The sequence below is a fragment of the Pleurodeles waltl genome, chromosome 1_2 (assembly GCF_031143425.1).
Source record: "Pleurodeles waltl isolate 20211129_DDA chromosome 1_2, aPleWal1.hap1.20221129, whole genome shotgun sequence".
In the NCBI taxonomy this organism is placed as follows: domain Eukaryota; kingdom Metazoa; phylum Chordata; class Amphibia; order Caudata; family Salamandridae; genus Pleurodeles; species Pleurodeles waltl.
In genome coordinates this window covers 662,635,688-662,656,832 of record NC_090437.1, presented here as the reverse complement: position 1 = coordinate 662,656,832, position 21,145 = coordinate 662,635,688, and the positions used below count along the sequence as shown (strand labels likewise).

The 21,145-nt window shown below is 42.8% G+C and overlaps 1 protein-coding gene across 1 annotated transcript in view; it reads left to right on the top strand.

Annotated features, from left to right (window-relative positions):
* The window catches only part of LOC138302725 (dentin sialophosphoprotein-like), a 471,849-nt gene extending 451,200 nt beyond the window's left edge, over window positions 1-20,649 (top strand). The window contains exon 8 of the mRNA XM_069242597.1: window positions 17,372-20,649. Coding sequence (XP_069098698.1) covers window positions 17,372-17,388 — 17 coding nt within the window. The 3' untranslated portion in view covers window positions 17,389-20,649. The remainder of the gene's footprint in view (window positions 1-17,371) is intronic.
* The last annotated feature ends 496 nt before the right edge of the window (window positions 20,650-21,145 follow it).

Below are 21,145 nucleotides of genomic sequence, written 5' to 3'. Positions count from 1 at the left end.
TGTGCTTATATTATAACACAACATAACGTGTATTTGTAAAGCGCACGTTTACCAGTGGGCATCTTGGCGCTAAATAACAGATTTTTTTTGTCACCCAACTCAATGGTACTCTACGAACATATGCCCTACGGTGCTAACGCATGTCTCAATTAGCACTGAGTGGGATAACCTAACTCTTTCATACACCAGGCCCGTAGTGTATAACTCGCTTGAGGAGGTACCCACACCTACTTAATTCCCGTTCAGGGTTCTGTAATATAAAAAGCTCTGAAAGAATGTTCCATTTCTCTGTGCATGAGGTAAATACAAATCGCACGCCAACAGGTGCTGCGCGTGGCCAGCAGCAGTTTTAGTGTTACGTGTTGTGACAGAAAGAGGTGTATTATTTTCTCTATTCCATAAATATTTTGCATTTAGCGTTCGAAACCGAGAGTCTGGACTGCGTAAGTGACTGCTTATCTGATCTGTGAAAGCTCGCCAGAGAAAAGGAGTGTCTCATTGACTGTGCGTGTTTCTCTTTCGTGACTGAAACCCAGTAAGGGCAATGGAAGCCTTGATGACGAGCGCTTCTGTTCAAGTTCGTGTACGCCACAAGGCCTTTCCATTGTTTTGGTTATGAAGGCAAATATTTCCACTGACGCGACTCAACCTGTCGATCATTTTGACAGCCTATAGATATCTGTACTCTCCAGGCTTCCCGCAACACGCACACTTCCATGATATGGGGCATGGGACAATAATAACATGTCGACCACTAGATGACTGTCATTGTTTTTAGGTGAAATTACAAAATACCCACGTGACAGTAGACTAGAAAGACGCGTGCCTAAAAGACCATATGTATACATTTAGAATGTAGGTACCTCATCCAAGTGTGCAAATTAAACACCGAGACAATTATATTTTTAACCTGTTGGTCAGTGTAAAGATCGATGCAGAATTTACTGGTGCAAAATACTTTACCTGTCCTCGGATCATAATGATGATTTAAAGTAGAATTGCATGCTTTGTGACAGTAACGTGCTAGTTTTATTTAAATTAGCAAGGCCACTGGATCTTTAGCCCTTGCAGACATTCTTAATATAAATGCATTAACGTGTTTCATTAGCACCATGAATAAAGAAATATTTTCTAAAGAGTGTGCCTAATTTAAATTTAAAATGTGTATAGCTTCAGTTTTAGCGTCTTCTTTTAATCAGCAAATGCACATTTGGTCCACTTATGCTTTGTTATTAATATTAAAACAAGTTTTATCTAGTCTTTTTGTAGTGAATACCTAAGCCTTCATCTGTGATAAGGGCTTCTCAGAAAGGCCAAGTATAATAGATGCTAAAGTGAGTGGTGGGAAGGAAAAGTCTCTTACCTGCAACGATGTCTGGATCCCTGGTGTTGATTTTTGTTGTCATGGTGAACATGGATCATGTGTGTGCACCATGACATAGGCTTGTGTCTCACACTTTGCAGTCTTGTTGTACTAGAAGAGGTGACCAAAGCACTACCCTCATAGTGGTGAAAGGCTACTGCCTTTGTCAGAAGTAGGGGTGGGCTATAAAGTACACTCCACCAGCAGAGTTTGCAGAGTTTTGCCCACTCTGCACGGAGTTTGGCAAAAACTCTGCCAACCGCCGTATGGCGGAGTTTTCCAGTACCCACCCCTAGAATTGCTCAATTAACAGTTGATTGTCTAAGTTAACATGTGCAGACACAGTTATTATTTTTTATATAAAAATATTTCATAGACATTTACAGTCTGAGTGAAAGGTGTTCAAAATACTTTCAAGCGATTAGTAAAAACCATTATGAAAGTGTTTTTGCAACCAGAGTTTTAAAACAGCTCAGGCTGGAAGACAGCAAATGAAATAACTTTAAGTTGCGGCCCACTGTCTCAACCCGACACGCCCTCACGCACTTATTCCTCGGTCATGACGTAGCTAGTTTTAATGCTGACAAAGACCTAGATGAGGGTACACCGCCAGACTGCCCCGCATGAATGGGGTGCTGAGCACAGCCGCCTTCTGTGACGGAGCTCGCAGCAACCATGCTCTCAGTGTGGCTCCTGCTCTGTTTGCTCTGCATAGTGACACCAGCTGCCCAGCTCTCCTTGGAACCGAGCACCAGAAGAAACACAAACTCTCTAATACACCTCTACAGCTGCGCGAGTCCTGGAGTTTCCTGAGGCTGCACGAGCTCAGGGTCAGCAGCTACACGCACTTTGTCTATGATATGGGGATAACAAGACATTGAGTGCCAATGGCTTCCATCGCCTCCTGCAGAGCCTTGAGGTGGGGGTGGCATACACCTTTCATGGGCACCACCAGCACTATCCCCACCATCAGCATCCACACCATCACATGTCCCCACGAGCCACGGGTGTGCCAGCTGTCCGAGCCCCATGCTCCCTCAAGATCTGCCACCCTCCTTGTCCTGCAGCCAGAGGCACAGCAGCAGCACGCACCCAGAGGAGGAAGAAGTCAGCCCCTGCCACGAGGTGAGCCATTTGGATGTACTATGCTTTGTATGCTCCAGTATATACAAAGCCATGCTGTACTTCCCGACGCCACGCTCTGAATGAGGATTTCACAAGGAGGGGGCCTCTCTGTCTAGGTTTACTAATAATGAAAGATCTAAGAGATCCTCACAATGCAAGAGCTGTTTCTCTTGAAGTTAGGGAGATGAGAAGGTTGTTCATTGCCATGTTAGCCTGCAATGATAATAACTGTAAATATACTATTAATAACACTGGTTTACACAGGAGCGTGTACTGCGCACCGGAATTGCACCTCTTGTGGAACTCTGAGGCGTTTCGCAGAGATTTTAGGTAACTCTGTGGAATTTCACAAAGTAAAACTCAGGGAGTTCTGCCTACCACTAGTCAGAAGTTAAGCAGCATGAGTCTGGTGGTGGCAGTGTCGTAAGGGCTCTCGTATCTCAACAAGACTACATGATTTGGGGTGACAGCACCTTTGCCTGTAGGGTACTGAATTGCTCTCACACCTGTTGGCAGCTGTCGACCAAACCGTCCTGGCTCTCTAGCAGCACCTTACCCAAACACAAACGGTAAAGGTGATTTGTGGCAGCTTAGCTCATGGAACTTTGAAGACCCCTCAGGGAAGTCGTGGCGAACAAGCCTTACCCTTTTCTCTCTAAATACAAGTCTCTTACACATACCCAGGCAAGAAAGGAGATGCAGGATAGTTTTCAATATATTTATTGAAAAGACCGCACTCTACAATAAAATGCATGAGCTGCAATGATTAGGATGATGAGGAATAACAAAATCAGGATTGTGAAGATCAGAGATGTATAGATGAACAACCCCAACATATTTCAATAAACATGAATATATAATTCCTACCTAAAGCCTATTCTTTAGCCTCTAGCGAGAGCATGGCAGTGTAAGCCCAATCTGTCCATGCAGTGTCAATGAAAAGCACACCCACTGCCGTTACCTTAGTAGAAGATCGAGCCTCCAGTCCCCAGATCAGGCTTTGTAGAGACACAAAGGCTGGGGTTTGCTGCAAACTGACATGCAGTGTAGATGGAAAATCCTGGATGGAACCTCCTCTAAAGCCCTTCGACCTACAAAATGTTTCTATAAGGAACATGTTTTTTTTCTTGCAAAATAAGCTTGATACTAGTATGTACCTAAGTGTTAAACTGTTTGCGCAGTCTTGTGGCAGCAATACAAAAACATTATCCTGTCTTCTTCACATTCTGTTCTTGCCAACCCGGGGCAGAAGAACATGATAATGACTCTCTTGCAGCATTGCAAATTATTATGAAAATAAAAACATTACCACTAAAACAAGCTGTGCTAAAATGAATAACTGAAAAAAGACCATATTATCTGGGTAAAAGGGCACAGGCCACAAGCCTAAGCCAAGCTAAATACTGTGCTCAGGCAAGGAACTAAAAATGGACTCACAACAGCAGCATATTGTGTCGTGATCAGAGAAGTGAACAGGCCTTTTTACCTGTGTCACTGGAGTGAGGCCTACAGGCCCACTCATGTAAAGGACCACTGCTGTGTGCTTACCTCACCTGCATGTGCTGGATGCATGTGTGCCTGTGAGTGGTACAATACAAAGAAGATTTTGGGCTCCATTTTGGGAGACAGAGGGCTGACTGGAGAAGCATTAGGATGTAGAGGCACCCCTAACAGATTTGTGCATTGTTGCATTCCTGGGAGCTGGGTGGGACACACTCTAGAGGAAGGAGATTCAGACTCTCCTGCACACTTCAAAGGGTGCTCTTTGATTCAGAGAGAGGTCAGTGGAAGGGGGCCTGGTCACATCTCAGGAAGGAAATGGGGCTGATGTGAGAATCATAAAGAATCAGAAAGAGTAGAGTCAAGGCCTTAAGATAACCTTTTGATGCAGATATCACTGTGACTGACATCCAGGTGTGAACCTCTGGTCACTCCCATGGCCTACGTTGTTGGGCTATCAGATTTAGAGTCACTTCTGGTGTGACAGCTTGCTTTCTGGAGGAGGGGTACAGCAGAAAAAGGGGCACTTTAAAAGGAAGCAGACTCCAAACACAAGCATCAAAACTCAGACCCTACATCACATTTGGTGTCCGGAAATGGGCTATAAAAAGGGGAGGTTGAGGCCCCCAAATGTGCCAACTGTCAAGCAGCCGGAAGGACTGTACGAGTATGGGAAGCTTTGCAAGTCTTCTGCCTATGACCAGGGCTGGGCTGGAGGCCAAGGCCTGCCAGTCCCTGTCTGGGTGATGGGACATCACCCAGGGACATTCAAGAACACCTGTCCAGGAGGCTTGAGCACCAATACATGCCTTCTTGCCTAGACCAGTGTGCCCTGTGAGGAAAAGGAGATTGCTGGAGCAAGCGAGGTCCAGTGGGGGATCCTGACAAGTGAATCCCTGCAACGAGGAAACAACTGCTGCACCAGTTGGGTCATTGTCCGTGTGAAGGTTCATGTCATGAACATGCATGCCATTAGGGGCCGCTGTAAAGTTAACCATGATCATTATTACTGCCATGCCGATTGGGCTGTTGCCTGTGTGCGAGTTTAAGTTGGCGAGCCTGTGTGCCAGAATGGGCCATTGTGAAGTTTGCGGTGCCAATTGGGCAATTGCCTGCTTACAGCATGTAAGTTGGTGGCCCACAATGTCAGTGAGATGGAAGTGGACTCATGGCACTGCCTACTAAACACCACAGCCCTTACCTCAGGTGGCTTTGTCTATTGTTTGTGTATACCATATTTCACTTTCTGATCATATATAAATATTATTTTTGTCATATAAGAAAGTATTTGACTGAGCAATCATATATTGCTGCTTTTGAACATATTTTAAGTTGTGAGCCTGTGTTCGACCCCCTGTGTCTACCTCCCCCTGAGAAGCCTTGGACTGCTCAATCCGCACTACCACTGAGAGTCAAGTGTTGAAGGGACACTTGGCCCAGTTGCTCAGGGCCCATAGTATACCATGCCCCAGGACAAAAGGAATAAAAGGCCTCAACCCCCACGGTTGGTCCCAGTAGCTCCTGCTTGCCCCCTAGCACTCTGAAAGGGTTCTGACAGACAGTAAGAATAAAGGGCTTGATTGTGGGTGCAGACAGTGTAATAATCAGGTATGTTCGGGAATTTTAGGAAACAGAGGAGAGGCTTTTTTGTACTGCCATAAACATAGTAATTTGGGAAGAAGACAAGGGGTAGGTGGAGGAAATTCCATATTCTGGGGGCAGTTTTTTCTTGACTTATTAAGCTATGTTAAAGTAATGTTATGCTATGTTAACGTTATGTTATGTTACTGTAAAATATAACTTAGGTTGTTAGGTTAGGTAATGTCATTTTATCTTGTGTTGTGCTACAGAAGTTTAATGATTGTTGAGCCATGGGTTCTTTTTTATAAAATAGTTTATGGCTGAATAGCTCCATTACGTATCTCAAGGCACTACTTTTCCATCTGTCTAGTATACATACATAACACACTAGTACCATACATTTTTCATGGAACGCCTAATAAAAAACGGTCCCCGAAGCTCTGATAAATAAACCTTTTCTACCACCCTAGTTCTTTTCACCGTATTCCCTGGTGCCTGGAACCACTCTTTGCTCGAGTGAGCTTGTTCTTCATTGTTTCCGTCACTCGCACAGGCCTGGGCCTGCACACCAGGCCATGGACGGGCTGCTCCAGGCTACCAGTTCTTCTTTACTGCAGATTAGTTTAATGCTCCATTACTTTTGTGATTTCCTGGTGGTGATCACCAGCTAGAAACGTTCTGAAGTTATTACCAATCCCTGGAGCCAGCATTGAAAGGTATTTCTACGTTGTTCGGGGTTAACGTCAGAGTTTAATATCCTTAACACACAGATTTATTTTCCTGCTCCCGGCCCTTATTCACACGGGGTCAGTCATCGACTCCGTTCATTTTCTCTCCTCTATTTTGTATTTCACAGACTAGAAGGAGGTCGCTATCTACTTTTTGCTCACTGCCATGTGGCCCAAAATAGGGTGACCACCGGTCCGTAAATTTCACGGACTGTCCGTAATTTCGCCCTGCTGTCCGTTGTCCGTGATGAAAGCTTTAACGGACGGCATTTGTCCGTAATTTTAGCCTTTCACCTAAAGGGCAACGGAGGCAGGGCGAAATTAAGGACAGAGGAGTTTCCCCAGCTGGGCTCGAAGGCAGGGGGTCTCCTGTGCTCTGAGGGAGGGGGGGGGGGGGGGCAGACAGATGAGAAAAAGCCTTCTTGCCAGGGGGTCTACTTCCCTAAAGACATGCAAATATGGGCAACTGGTAAATCTGCAAATACAAAGGGGCTTGAAAACATTCATTGACTTTACTAAAAGGAGTCACTTGAAGTTTTCTGGTGGCAAAGATATTTCTCTCAGAGAGGTATTATAATGGTGTTCCAAGGTGAGCTGTGGAGTGTGTGGTTTTAATGGAGTGTTATACATTTTTTTATCCTAGGTATAAACTGTATGTTATTCAAATCTGTATTTGAGAAGCACTTTTTTTTTATTTAACCGTAATGTATTTGCTCAATTTTGTAGCAGCCTTTATTATGATGTAATTGTATTTTTCACAGTTCTTTCAGGTACCTCGGTACCTCATAGTACTAACAAACATTGGCAAAGCCAATAGGTCTCATCTACGAAAGAGTTATTGGCTTTGCTAATGTGTTTTAGTCATTAGCCATGTTATACACCAGAGTAGCTGCTGTTTAGCATGGCTTAAAGCTAGTGGCATAGTGGTGTGGAGTGGAGTAGAGTAGCATAGGAGCAGTGGCATAGAGCCTAGTGGTGCAAAGTACAGTGCAGTGCAGTGGGGTACAGTGCAGTTGTTTAGAGTGCGTTAGCGTAGAGTGCAGTGGCATGGAGTGGCATGGGACAGAGTAGAGTGGCATAGAGTGCAGTGGAGTAGAGTGGCATACAATAGAGTAGCAGATGGAGCAGTAGTGTAGAGTGGTGCAGTGGCATAGATTGCAGAGTAGACTCACATTGCAGGGAGTGCAGTGGTGTAGTGTAGAGTGGTGCAGAGTAGGGCAAAGTACTGTACAGTGGAGTGATGCAGAGTAGAGTGGCATAGAGTGCAGTGGCACAGAATGCAGTAGTACATAGTACATTGGTGTATAGTACGGTGGTGGAGAGTGCAACACTGCAGAGTAGAGTGTCAGTGCAGTGATGTAGTGTGGAGTAGAGTGGCACAGAGCAGTGGCGTAGAGTACAGTGGTACAGAGTAGAGGGCAGTGGCGTACAGTGCAGTTGTTTAGAGTGCATTGGCGCAGAGTGCAGTGGCATAGAGTGGCATGGGGTAGAGGTACATAGAGTGGAGTAGAGTGGCATGCAATAGAGTAGCAGAGAGTGCAGTAATGCAGAGTGGTGCAGTGTCAGAGTGCAGAGTAGACTCATGTGGCATAGAGTGTAGTGGTGTAGAGTGGTGCAGAGTGGAGTATTGTAGAGTGGTGTAGAGTAGAGTATAGTGCCTAGAGTGCAGTGGCATAGAGTAGAGTGGTGTAGAGTGCAGAGTTGCAGAGTAGAGTGTCAGTGCAGTGGTGTAGAGTGGTACAGAGAACAGTGGCATAGAGTACAGTGGTGCAGAGTAAAGGGCAGTGGAGTTGTTTAGAGTGCACTGGTGTAGAGTGCAGTTGCATAGAGTGGCATTGGGCAGAGTAGAGTGGCATAGAATGCAGTGGAATAGAGTATATTGGTGCAAAATGCAGTAGTACAGGGCAGAGTGGTGTAGAGTATAGTGGCAGCCAGAGCAGTGTTGCAGAGTGTCAGCTTGCAGTGGTGTAGAGTGCATTGAACTAGAGTGCAGTGGTCAGAGTGGTATACAGTGTACAGTGGCGTAGAATAGATTGTTTCAGAGTAGAGTGCAGTTGCATAGAGTGGAGAGGTGCAGGGTAGAGTGCAGTGGCATAGAATGCAGTGGTACAGAGTGCAGTGGCATAAAGTAGATTATTTCACAGTAGAGTGAGGTGGCTTAGGGTGGAGAAGTGCAGGTTAGAGTGGAGTTGCATGAAGTGGCATAGAGTGTGATGGCATAGAGTAAAGTAGTGTAGAGTGCCGTGGCATAGAGTGCAGAGGTGCAGAGTAGATTAGAATGATGTACAGTGTATTGATGTAGAGTGCAGGGGCATAGAGTTGAGTGTTACAGAGTAAAGTGCATTAGCTTAGAGTGTATTAGCTTAGAGTGCAGTGGCGTACAGTGCAGCGTTGCAGAGTGGCAGAGAGTGGAGTTGTGCGGATTAGATTGGTGTTGCCCAGACTGGAGTGGTATGGCGTGCAGATGAGCAGAGCGCAGTGGTGTAGAGAGTTGCAAAGTGCGGTGGCTTAGAGTAGAGTATTACAGAGTAGAGTAGAGAGGCATAGTGTGAAGTAGCATAGAGAGCAGTGGCATAATGTGGAGTGGTTCCGAATGGAGAAGAGAACAGTGGCATGGAGTGGCGTAAAGTGGAGTGATACAGAGTAGGGTGCAATTCTGATATATTCTGAAGTCTATTTAAATGTTGTCATGTGATAGAAAAAACTCTTTCCTAACCCCAGTATCCAGCAAGATTGTTGCATAAATCCTCTCACTTTGAAGTCAGAAAAAGGGAAGTAAATACTAAGTTCCCACCGAAGACAGAGCCTGACATTTGACTCTGTTCTTTGAATGCACAGCAAATATGATAAGATAAGAACAAGATTTACAGGCCTGTTTACAGAAAGAGAGCACTCGGCAGGATACTGTAAATAAGTAAATAAGGTTTTGGGAAGGGAAGGGACGAATTCAAGCTGCATAGCCTAAAACAAATAAAGCCAGCAAATTGAAAGCAACAAATTGTGAGTTACAAACCACAAGGCCAATGGCAAGCAACGGGCAGAATGCATTCACAAGGAAGCACTATGAATTTGCTTAAAGTGACAGCTGTGGGATACTTTGTGGGGAAAGTCCAGTATTTTAGTCCATATCTTGCAGAGGTTTGGCTACATCAATCACCCAGGTGGTATGACGAGAAGACCTGGGGTGGTTTCCATGTTGCAGGATAGGTCTGTACACCCATTCTATCAGTTTGCCACCATTTCCTATGGTACAGAGCTTCTGGCACACCTCTTGTAGGGTTAGTGCTAGGTGGCAGACATGAAATAGGGCATTTCATGATTATTTAAGGTGGTTTTAAGTAAGGAGTTGACCGGGGTGAAGATGGTAGTCTGCCACAAGGGTTTGGAAATTTAATAGCTCACTGTTCAGAAACAAAGTCCCCAATTTTAAGATACCTGAAGCATGCCACTGATGGAGTTGCTCTGAGCACAGCCATCCTGTGCGAGTGGGAAGGCTTAGCAAAGGTAGTGCAGGAGCACAGGGTTTCTTTGTGTCAGTGAGTTTACAGGTTCTAGCAAGGCAAGAGAAACCCATGCATGATAACCCCGGATGGTGATCCATAGAATGGTCAGTAGGAAACAATGAGCAGTGCATTAAGCCTTCCTTAAAAGTCTTTACTGGTAAACCCCATCTCATGCAGGGAGGTGAGCAGAAAGCCAGTGAGCCACCCATTGGACCCGTGCAGCTGAATAAAAGCATTCTAAGTCCAGAAGACCTAATCCACCCGCAGTCACGGGTAGCTTTAGAGTGGAAAGAGCTACCCGATGGCGCCGCAGCAACCAAATCAGATGTGTGGCATGTCTGAAGAAGGAATGAAGGACGAGCAGGGGAAGGTTTGCAAAATAATACTATCATTGGGGTAGCACACCATCTTCGCTAGTGCCACATGGCCTCTACAGAAAGCAGAAGAGAAGACCAAAAAGCAAACTGGGCTTGGAGGGACCGTTCGCTCTGCCGAGATTTTCATCCTGGAAATCAGTGTAAGAATGGTAGATATTAATCACTAGGTATCAAAAGGTAACTGGTTCCCAGTTCAATCTGAGATCTAATTGTGTATGAAGGCGAAAACAGTGCCATATGTTAAAGAAACACTAATAACATTTTAAAATTTGTAAATTTTGTTTGGGCAATTTACATCCCAAATATTTTGAAGATTCTATGTGTACTTGACACTTAGGGATAACCCAGATCTCTAGTTTGGCTTTTGCTCAATTTCAAAACCATATAAAGACATTGACTAAGCGGGCAATTGCCTTGCACAACCTTGCAAGGGGTCTGGCCCCTGCTCACCCTCCACAAGCACTAACAGCGAACCATTGCACCAGAAGAGTTTGCCAAGGTGGATGGGTGTTGATTGTTCAACCACTTGACAGTGCCCCTTCTGTTTTGCTCCTGTGTGCAGACAACTCCCCAGGTACCCAATACCTTCAAATAGCCTTGGTGGACCCATCTTGTCCGATTTTAGGAATTGACCCACCTTGTTCTTCTCTTCTTTATTTATCCAGTTGTTAGCAACAACCCTTTGAATTACTTGCCGTGGATCTCCCATTTGATCTCGATTTCATCCTACTCTTTTATTATCTTTGATTGGTAGTCAGGGCTCCCATTTCTGAGATAAATGTAGAGTCCCAAACATACACTCTAGTGCAGTGAGACTACAGACAAGTTATGGGTACATCACATCCTGACATTAGGTGTGAGACTGTCGCCCACACCATCTGCCTCTTTAAAAAAAATTAGGTTGAAAGTCCATGGGTGGTTGGGGTAAGCCAGATGTTTTTGTTCAATTTGTTTAAACTAGCATAAGGTTAATTACCTTAATGTTTCCCAAACTGTTTGCCAGGGATTTTGAAATGTTCAGAAACATAATCAAAATTTTGCTGTTACTTTCTCTTCAGGAAAGATCGGGTAGATTTGGGTAGGGGTGATGGCCTTGCCGTGAAGGGCATTAATTTACTACTGAACAAGGACTTAATGTGACACCTGAATGTAGCATACCAGAAGGCAATCACAAAAGGTCCACAGTGAATAAATAGTGCTATGTTAAAAAAGAGTAAATAAATGCACTGACAACATAGTGAGGCATGGCCTCTCTTGCGTTTGTCTGTAAAACTGACGTTTGTTCTTGAATTTTTGTCCTGAATTTTGACCCTTTGTCCGGAATTTTTGTCCTGAATTTTGACCCTTTGTCCTGAATTTTTTGCAGTCCTGTCCAGAATTTGCCTCAATGCCAGGTGGTCACCCATCATGGGTTAGATCCAAATCTCTTTAGCTTTTTACAGTAAAACGCTAAAATGTACATATAGATACACCAAACTCTTTTGTGACTGTGAGTTGCAAAGTGCTGCGACCACAAAAGACTGATTTTCTAGATGTAAATGTTACTGTGCGGATTGCAAAAGTCTTACTAGCAAACTAAGGCCCATATTTATACTTTTTTAGCACCGCATTTGCATAGTTTTTTTATTCAAAATCGGGGGAAACTTAAAAAATACAATTGTATTGTGTAAGTTTGCGCTGCTTTTGCGTCAAAAATTGACGCAAATGCGGCGCTAATAAAGTATAAATATGGGCCTAACTTTTACAACTCCTTCTTAATTGAAAATGGTGTTGTGACTGCAGTTGTGATCACATTTATCAGATGCAGCCACTGGATTTGGGGTGGTATCTGCTTTGCAAAGAGAAGCCCTTTTGGGAATTGTGGTGGTGGCCTACAGGGAGGGAGAATGTAGTGGTCTTGGGACCAACTGCATGTTACGCCTGATGCACGGCTGCTGGAAGCATGGGTGTTAGAAGCGCTGCAGCACCCTCAAGAAAACCAGGCAGATGTTCAGAATGAGAATGATCAATAAAGAGGCCTTTAAGTTTAGTTTTCATCTTCTTGTCTTTGATATGCATTCTAAGAGAGAGAAGTGTCATACAATGTCTTTTGACAAACTGCTGCCCATTTAAAATGAAGATTGGTGTTTGCAGTCAGCGTAAAGTAAAGGGAGGGAATATTTTTTTATGCGAAACAAGTTACAATCTTGCCGGGGTACAAGAAGTATGAAAGGAAAGGCTGCAAGATGTCAAAGGTTTTCTGACATAACAAAATCTAAGTACTTGGAAACCTTCAATTGAGGCACATGATCAGTTTTGAAATTATGAGGTGTGATGGAAACAAATATTTTAATAAGATCAAAACAAACCAAGACACTTTACTAGTGTAATGCCCAAATGATAAATATGCACTAACACTCAATTTCTGTATGTAGCTGTTTGTGCTGCACATAGGTTTAACATGACTGATGCAAATTTAGTGGCCATTTCAAGAGGACATTTCAGTGGAAAATGAGCTCTATGTCAGAGGCAGAACCCCTTTATTTAGAGCAGTGTGCTCCAAAATTCAGTGCTGGACACACACTGCTCAACCACCATTCTTCGGCCAGATGGATGCGTCATGTGCTCCAAATTGTGTAATCCTTCGACTTTTCCTAACCCCTGTGGCTTCCATGAAATTACACTGATGGCAGCACCTCCGCTCTGAAAATTGCTCCAGCACCACTGCACCTGACGTCTTTCCTACCTGGGAACATTTTCTTTAAAGAACTACATGCCTCGTTAAGGGACATTGGCTGTTACAAAAATAGGGACAGGAAATAAGAACATATGGGCGGGGGTCTGTATTCCCTTGAAAGCTTGTATCCTTGTGTTCATAGCCATCCCCAGGGGTTGCAAACCTCCTCATGCCACATTAATAACAGGCAATGTTGACAACTCCTGCTGCTTTTCATTTTTGAATTTGGCTGATTAGTATATCAGTTGTACCGCATAATGAAGGGTAGTCTGCAAACAAGTCTGCAATTTAAATATCCTAGATTGTAAACTGCCCTTAGTACTTCCGGCCCCTTTTTTCTGTAAATTTATACTAACATTCAGAGTCTCGTTCTTACTTTTTGGAATACAGAAAGAGTTCCAGGCATACTCCTAAGAATATGTGACAGTTGCAGACACTTCCAGAAGTATCCACATGCTTATTCATTGATAGTACACAGTTCTCTATGCCGATTTGAAACTCTGCCTGCACATGTTAAACCTTTTTTGTTTCTTCACAGGGAAATATTTTGTCCCATGCAGAAACACGTTCCCTACATCCACAAGATTGCATAGGAGATTCCCTCTCACATCTTTCTAAGAATAGGCATCTGCTATTGCCCTTAATAGGAGTAACTCTCAGAGCGTGTCTAGGGTTGAAAGTTACTTGTGAATGTCAGTGAATATCAGCAAACATTCAAGTGATGGTGTAAGGAAACCAAGCTATTAGTTGTTCAGGATGTAAGGCATGCACAAGTAATAGGTCCAAAATTACCCCCTCACTGAGAACCAAAGACCCCATTGTAGCACTTGTGTCTCTTAGGATAGTGAAACAGAGCAGTCCAAGGCCTACTGAGCAATCACCATTCACTGGTGAATAATATAATACAAATAAATGATTGTTCAGTCTGCTTTTTGTTTAGAAATTGAAAGGTACATTAATTACACACACTACTCAATAATATGCACTAATTTACAAATATCCATAAAGCTGGTGGAAGTACCTTTGATGACATTACATTTGACACCTAAAGGGTCATGACCCTAAAAATCACAGCACCCCCCTCCCAAACAATATAGCACTTAACTATATATAAGGGTGTCACATTAAATTAAACAGACCTATTAGCTTTATCAATGTTACTACTCTTAAAAACCAGATTCACATGTTAAATAAAACTTCCCGCCCTCAGTGACATCAATAGCCATGTTTTAGCTGCAATCATTAGTGCATTTTCAGTAATAAAGCATTGCATTGTTCATGAAAAAATACTATCAACAAAACTTATAGGATGTAGAACAAAAGTTCTAGCCTTGGGAATGCTTCAATATTATGCAGAAAGCTGTTTTGTCATATACTTCTCATGACCCTCCTGGCTTAGGGTCAATACTAAGTTTCTTCAGGGGGGAGCTTCAGCAATACTGTAGCTCTGCCAACTCTCTTTTCACCACTTCCAGTAAAAACCTTTAGGCTATTTCAGTCCAGAAGGGCATTATTGAGCAACTGAGGCCTCACCTTTGTTTTTATTGCATGGGGCTTTGTGACCCACAACTACGTTGCTTTTGCATATTTCTTTAATTTAGTTGGGGGTGCTTGGTCCTGCCCGTGCACCTTGACTTCCCTTTACATTGGGGGTAGGTCATGGTACTCACACATGGCTGCCCATGGCAGCTCAGTGCCCTGCTAGCCACCTTAACTGCTAGCACGGGAACCAGCAGCTTGCTTTTCTCCTGCCCATTCCATATGTCCATGCCCGCCTGGGCCTCAAGAGCTCTGGGGGAGTGCCCCATGCATGGCTCATCCCGGACTCACTAATTATTAATTTAGCTCACATCCACCCCTTGACAGTAGCCCACCCTGGAGGTTGCAGCAGAGCTCTACACACTGCATATTCTCAGCTTGTGGGTTTCAAGGTCAACTCCTTTTCCTGTCCTTATCTTAGGCCCCATTGGGTGGATTTAGCAATCTTGGGTTCATTTTGTTCCTGGTGAGCCCAACTTTTCCATAGGCCTCCTAGCTTCTAAAGTGGCACACTTTGCAGGGAGCTGGTTCAACTGCTCCCCGCGCCAGCCTTGCTCTTTTTTCTTGTCCTATGGTGCTCCTCTCCTCTGTGGTGCAGAAGTCCACTTCCTCCCCCAACTGGTCCTTAGCAGGTATAAGGTGACCAGCTTCCCTAGTCCTGGAGAGACCCACTGGTCCTGATATTAACTCTGAGCAGAGTGCTTACCCTATTAGGGCATCAGGAGGCTTGTCTTTCCAGTTGTCCATCGTGTTGCTGCCATCCAGTCTCAGTGTCCAACTCGTACAACACCCTCTCTCTCTTGGTCAGGAGTTACTGAATGAGGATTGAACACTATGGAAACCAGGCACCCTTGGCCTATCCTAGGGTGTCCTATCACCCCTCCACCCCTGTCCCACCCTTCCTGCTCAGCATGCTGGGACAATTTAAGACAGTGCAATCAAGAAGTTACTGTTCTCATCTGCTCTGAAAGCCTCAGCATCGAACCTACCTGGCATCACTATCACAGACTTTCCCACCAAAACTTCAAAGGGGAGTTCCTACTGGGTTGGCTCCAGAGGTCTAGGCTTTCTCCTTTGTTCAGTGGGTGTTGGCTGTCCCAGCACTGGTACAGTGACAGCTGATTAACGGATGCAAATTTTCTTCACCATCCCTTCCTTCTCAGGAGTTAAGTGAAGCATTTTTAATTGCTCCTTTTGTGTGGAGAGGCCTTTGTTCCCTTTGCTGGGTAGCAGTGTAATATACTTGGCGCAGCAGTGTGAGAAAAGGGCTGGTCCTGATGATGAGCTGAGTCAGGGAAAGATGACATTTCTGGAGAACCCCTTAAGTGTACATATATCTGCTTGGGACTTGCATAGTCCAACGTGGCACACATGTTTCACCCCAGTTTGCTATCTTGCTCATCTTTGTAGGCCAAAGTGAAGAAAATTGCATTCGAGGCAGATTCCCCCCCATGTGTATAATACACTGAGACTGCAGACAAAATAGTAAACCATACTCATTTTACCTGTGAGTGCCAACTAATATTGTAAGTACCTCAGCCCAGTATTTAACCCTGCAGAGTCCACTCTGCACCAGGCTACCTGTGCGCAGTTACTGGACTTTTCACAGTAGTAGCCCCACACGAGTAGCCTGCACGTGTTCATATGTAACCAGACAAGTGGCCTTACCCTTGCTGTGTCACAGAGGCCTTTTCTTAAAAAGCAGACACTGGTGGTAAACCTGCCCAGTCTCTTTACCGTTGTGATTACTGTGATGAGACACCAGTTGTGAGGCCCCCCACAACAATAAATCCAAAAACCGAGTGATGCAAGAAGATCAGATTACATGGGCAGCACCCATTTCAACACAGATTGGTATTGTCATGATGAAGCAGACACCAATTCTAGACAGGGAAGAGCTTTCCAGATTGAAGATTTATTTTTGCAGTTTTATATGGTGCAAACTCGACCCAAAGGTATTGGATCGCTCTACGTAAGCACCAGTTACATTACACAAGGTCACATTCATTTCATTTTTAGGAATGGGGATATAAAGTGATTTGCAATCAAAACAAGGCAAGGCAATTGCTGTTTCAAAGCCGGTGCATGTGATGGTTAAATCCACACACTTTCTACACAGTTTTATACATTTTCTGTCAATGCAAGTGAATAGGAGCAAAATCACATGATAAAGTAGAAACTCAAGGATAACAACTAATGAGCTGGAACCAACATCTTTTCATGGGAAAGAATGTGAGAGGGCTTTGACACATTGATACAAGAAGCACTAAAAGGGGCTGACTCAACGACTTTCTAAACTCCTTTCTTTGTTGTGCAGCCCTCAGAATGAAGCTACACTTTACTTACACAGTCCAGTAAATGTGCAATTGTATAATGTAAACTTACAAGATAGCATGAGATGTGTGTAGGTGTGCAGAAATGTTAAGATTTGATGGTCTTGAAACTAAAATATAAACTTCATAACAAGTGATTAATAAAGCACAACAGCATATGTGAAGCCATACATGAGCATCATCATTTTTTAAAGTAAACTTATATGTATTAGGGCACAGATATGTGCGAAACCACCTTCTCAATGCATATTTGAAAGTGTCAAAGATTTCTAGCCTTAGTGAGCTAAGTGGCAGTGGGCTGCTGGTACTATACCCAAAACGGTATCCTACCTGCTTCCTCGCAAAGGATCTAGTGGATTCAAGCCTCAGTGCCTCCTTTGACGGTCCATTCTGTAAATCAGGCAGGTGATCTACCACCTGGCCTTCTGCTTGTGCATCAAAAACCAAATGTTAGTAGTGCTTGATTTCAGTGATTATATCTAGCTAGCCTTTTCACTTGGATTAACACTATCTTTAAATGCAATATGCTGCAAGAAATGCCAAACTGTCTGTTAACAATGTATACATTTTTATATTACTCATAATATTTTTTTCTTCATTAAATAGGTCAGCCGCGAATTTGAAGAACCACATGAGCTTCAGTCTGGCATTTGCTCCACTGCTCTTTCCTGTGCCTTTTACAACAAACTATTGTTAAAGACCACACTTCTTAAGATCATTCAACGTTTGATGAAAGTCCACATTTAAAAAAAATGTTGTGGACCTTTGTAAAATTCTCAGCTCTCTATGTTCGACCTTTAAATACCAAATGAATGCAATTCGTCAACTTTTGAAATTATATCATCCATACTTAAAGTGGTATTCCATTATAAATAAAACACATGTTCTAAACATGTTTACATAGGATAATGGGACTAGACATCCTCCAATGTCTGCCGAGAGAATGCACCCAATAACTATTCTTTGAATTAAAAATCGATGCATGTTGAGATTGAACATAAAAAAGCTCTGAAATGCCCCTCTTTCCTAAGACTATGCTATCTGCTCCTAGACTTCTTTCTTTTCAGAGGAAATCTGCGCCTATAGACAATTTGTTCATAGTTTGTTGAATCAGAAGTTTCAAACTTTTTTCTCGACACATTTTTTGAAATGTTTTCAAAGCTTTGCTTCCTTCCCAAAGTTAGTGGAGGATGTGAAGTTTAAAACAATATGCGTGAGGAAAAATCCTGCAAAAAATGGTTTGCTGCAAAAAGTAGAAGCAGAATAACTCTCTTGTAGAAATATTTTCCAGGAAAAGCCTTCCATAATACTGTTCTGAGTGAATTTTCATTCCTAGCTAAAAGTTTGTGTAGTTCACAATCTTCACAAAGCTTTGCAGGTGACGTAAATGTTCACCATTCCCTCAGAAAGACATAAAGACATAAATATTCACCTAAATAAAGAAACAGATAAATACGTAAGTAAATAAATAAATATAATTAAACGTCGTAGAAATCACACCTTCCAGACAGAATTAATGTGTTTGTACCCACGGGATATTGTACATACATGGTACAATCCATAAATGTTTGAGATTGTCCTAATTTATCAGACCCGTTATTAAAAACAAACCAAGTGTCGTTTTTTTTCAATAAATATTGGCTACAAGACATTAATTTAAATACCTGGGTGTAGTACACATTTGTTGATAAAAGTTTATTGTATGCATTTACAAGCGTGCTATCTAAGGTATACTTTATTACTCTTAATGTAAGTGAATAATCATATGGATTCTAACTATTTTCTTGAATGCTTTTTTTAAAGGACCAGTACACAATTCAATTCAATGCTTTGTATGTTTTCTAAATCCCGTACTTATGGGTATTGTAAAGGTGATCTCTTGCTTATTGTTTCCGATATTCATCAGAACAAGTAGTGCAGGTGATGCATGGTAGTCTGTGTTGACCCTGTGTGAGTGAACGAATGAAGGTACACAGCTCTGATGCTTAGAATTTTCTGGTCCCTTTTCTGGCGAAATGCCCATTAACCTAAAAAGGCCAACTGACTGTGTTAAGAGCTTTATGGCCGGTCCTCCGCTATCCAGGGCTGTTCCACTGCATGTTATTATATTTCCCCTTCTTGATGTCACTATAAATAAACCTGCTTCTGAAGCTGTCTGTCGGAACGTCTGTGCTGCAACATCTCCTTCTCGTTTTGTCATGTAAACAATACTGTCAGCTCACAGGCACTTCACACACCCCATGTTCCTGTTGTACATGGCTGCTTGAGTGTCGACCTGGTATGTGTGCTAAGGACATCTCAGACCACTTCTGAGCGGTGCTTAACTTGAGCAAGTGTTATAAATGGGGCCCACTGGCACACATTTTTAGGGACCGGCATTTATTTTTCCTGATCAGGCTTTTACTCAGACCAAGAGAGCGAGAAACGCAAAAGGGGGAAATAAGGAGGAAGAGAAAGATGAAAAGAACACAGCAAAGAAAGCAGGGGTAACAAAAGAACCCGAAAGAGTGAACTAAAGGGGCAGGGAGTGTTTGGTGGTGTACCAAAAATGTATGCAGTGGAATCAAGACTGCGCTGCCTTGTTATTCTGCACCCCAACCAATGATAGCACCCCAAGGCTTCTGAGAATAACTTTGGGGCCCCTATTTAGTAAGCACCGATTCTGAGTTCCTGCATGCACAATAGATTAATGTCATACTAAGTGTACTTATTGATGTTAGTAACTTCGAAATCGAGTATCAGCCTTCACAAACTTCTCATTAGTCAATTAATGGGAAATTATGCCAATTGCTGTGGATCTAATTCCCTCTCTCAGCCCCCTCAAGTGGGGAGAAAAACATTAGACAATGTAAATACCAGTCAGGTGTGACAGGAATGCCTGAGAGTCGAATCCAATCGATGGAAAATGCCAGCACGACTTCACTGGTAAATTAGGAACCTGATAAGAATACATTCAGCACCATTTCTTTAATGGAACATTTTGCCTCAAATTTAAAGCTTTGATGTGTGTAGACTGCTCTGGCACCATTAAAGCCATACCCAAATGACAGGCATTGCCCTCGTGCAAAGCTTTCTTCATATGTATCAATACCGAGTTGTCACTGCTAGTATAACAAGCCGTAAACATTCATAGATGACCGGTAATCATCAAACACAATGTTGAGGCGATCTGCTTCACATCACTTCTGGGCCACCAACATTGGGATGCAGATTTCAGTATCGCTAGTAAAAAGGTGAGATGCATTCTGGTCCACTCTCTACTATCCAGTTTGTTAACTCTTTACAACATGCAAGGTGCCTTGCCAGCTGCAGTGTTTTCTCATACTGGCTTAATTCAGTGGATAACCTCTATTGCAGGGAGACAGGCCTCAATATCCCTGTGTTAAGGTAACAGCACCGACCTTTATCTGAATAGGTCATGGAGAGAACTTACTTTGAGCCAACGGGTTACACATCATGTCAGCACTATTTATATGAGTGGCCATCTCAATGTAATAGCTGAAGTGATGTCTGCTGCCTGCATAGAACTTGTCTAATGTACTTTCGCTTAGGGTTTTAACCATTTGAAAGCACCTGATGGCAAATAATTGGTCAATATTGTTCTTACAAATCGTTTGTAAGTTGTTGCTTTTCGCAATCACTCCATGTCTGCAGTTCAGTTTGTTTTGGATACTCTCTTAGCTATTTTTCTAGCACAATATTGTTGCACTCCTGAAAAACGATGTGTCAAATACTCAAATTGAAATATCAATATGTGTTGCACCTTTTCTGAAGTATTATGTTTTATAGAATTGCATTATTTGGACAATTAATGTAGTTGCATAGTTGAATATTGCATTATTGTTATGGCTTGGGTTAATTTGAATAAACAGGATATTAATAAATGTAAAGTGTCATCCTTACTCTTGCAGGAGTGCTTCTTTGGAATACTAATAGTTTTGTTAGATTATCAGCATTTGTGTAGTGCCTGCTACAGTCGGTATTGTACCACAACACTTACTGGATCTATGCAGAGCATCTCCTACAGTTAGTATTGTACCATATCAATTTCTTAATCTGTACTCCCTTCTGGATTTCTGGAATAGGCATTTATCATCAAATGTCTAGCTTACTAATTGCTTAGTTTATTTAATGTGCAAGAAAAATAAGTCTGATTGAGATAAAGATCTTTTTATGTGTTACATGATAATCCGTACTTTGACAAACTCGAAGAAAGTAACCTTAATGATAACAGTCTGTCGAAACTTCATTTGAGAGAAAATTCAAAATGAGGACATCACTTTTTTCTGAAAATATAATGTTTGTGTGGATAAGGGAAATGTCGATTTCAAAAAAGGATTGTTGTTTATTAAGCAGGTACATAGGCCCGCGCCCCTGGTC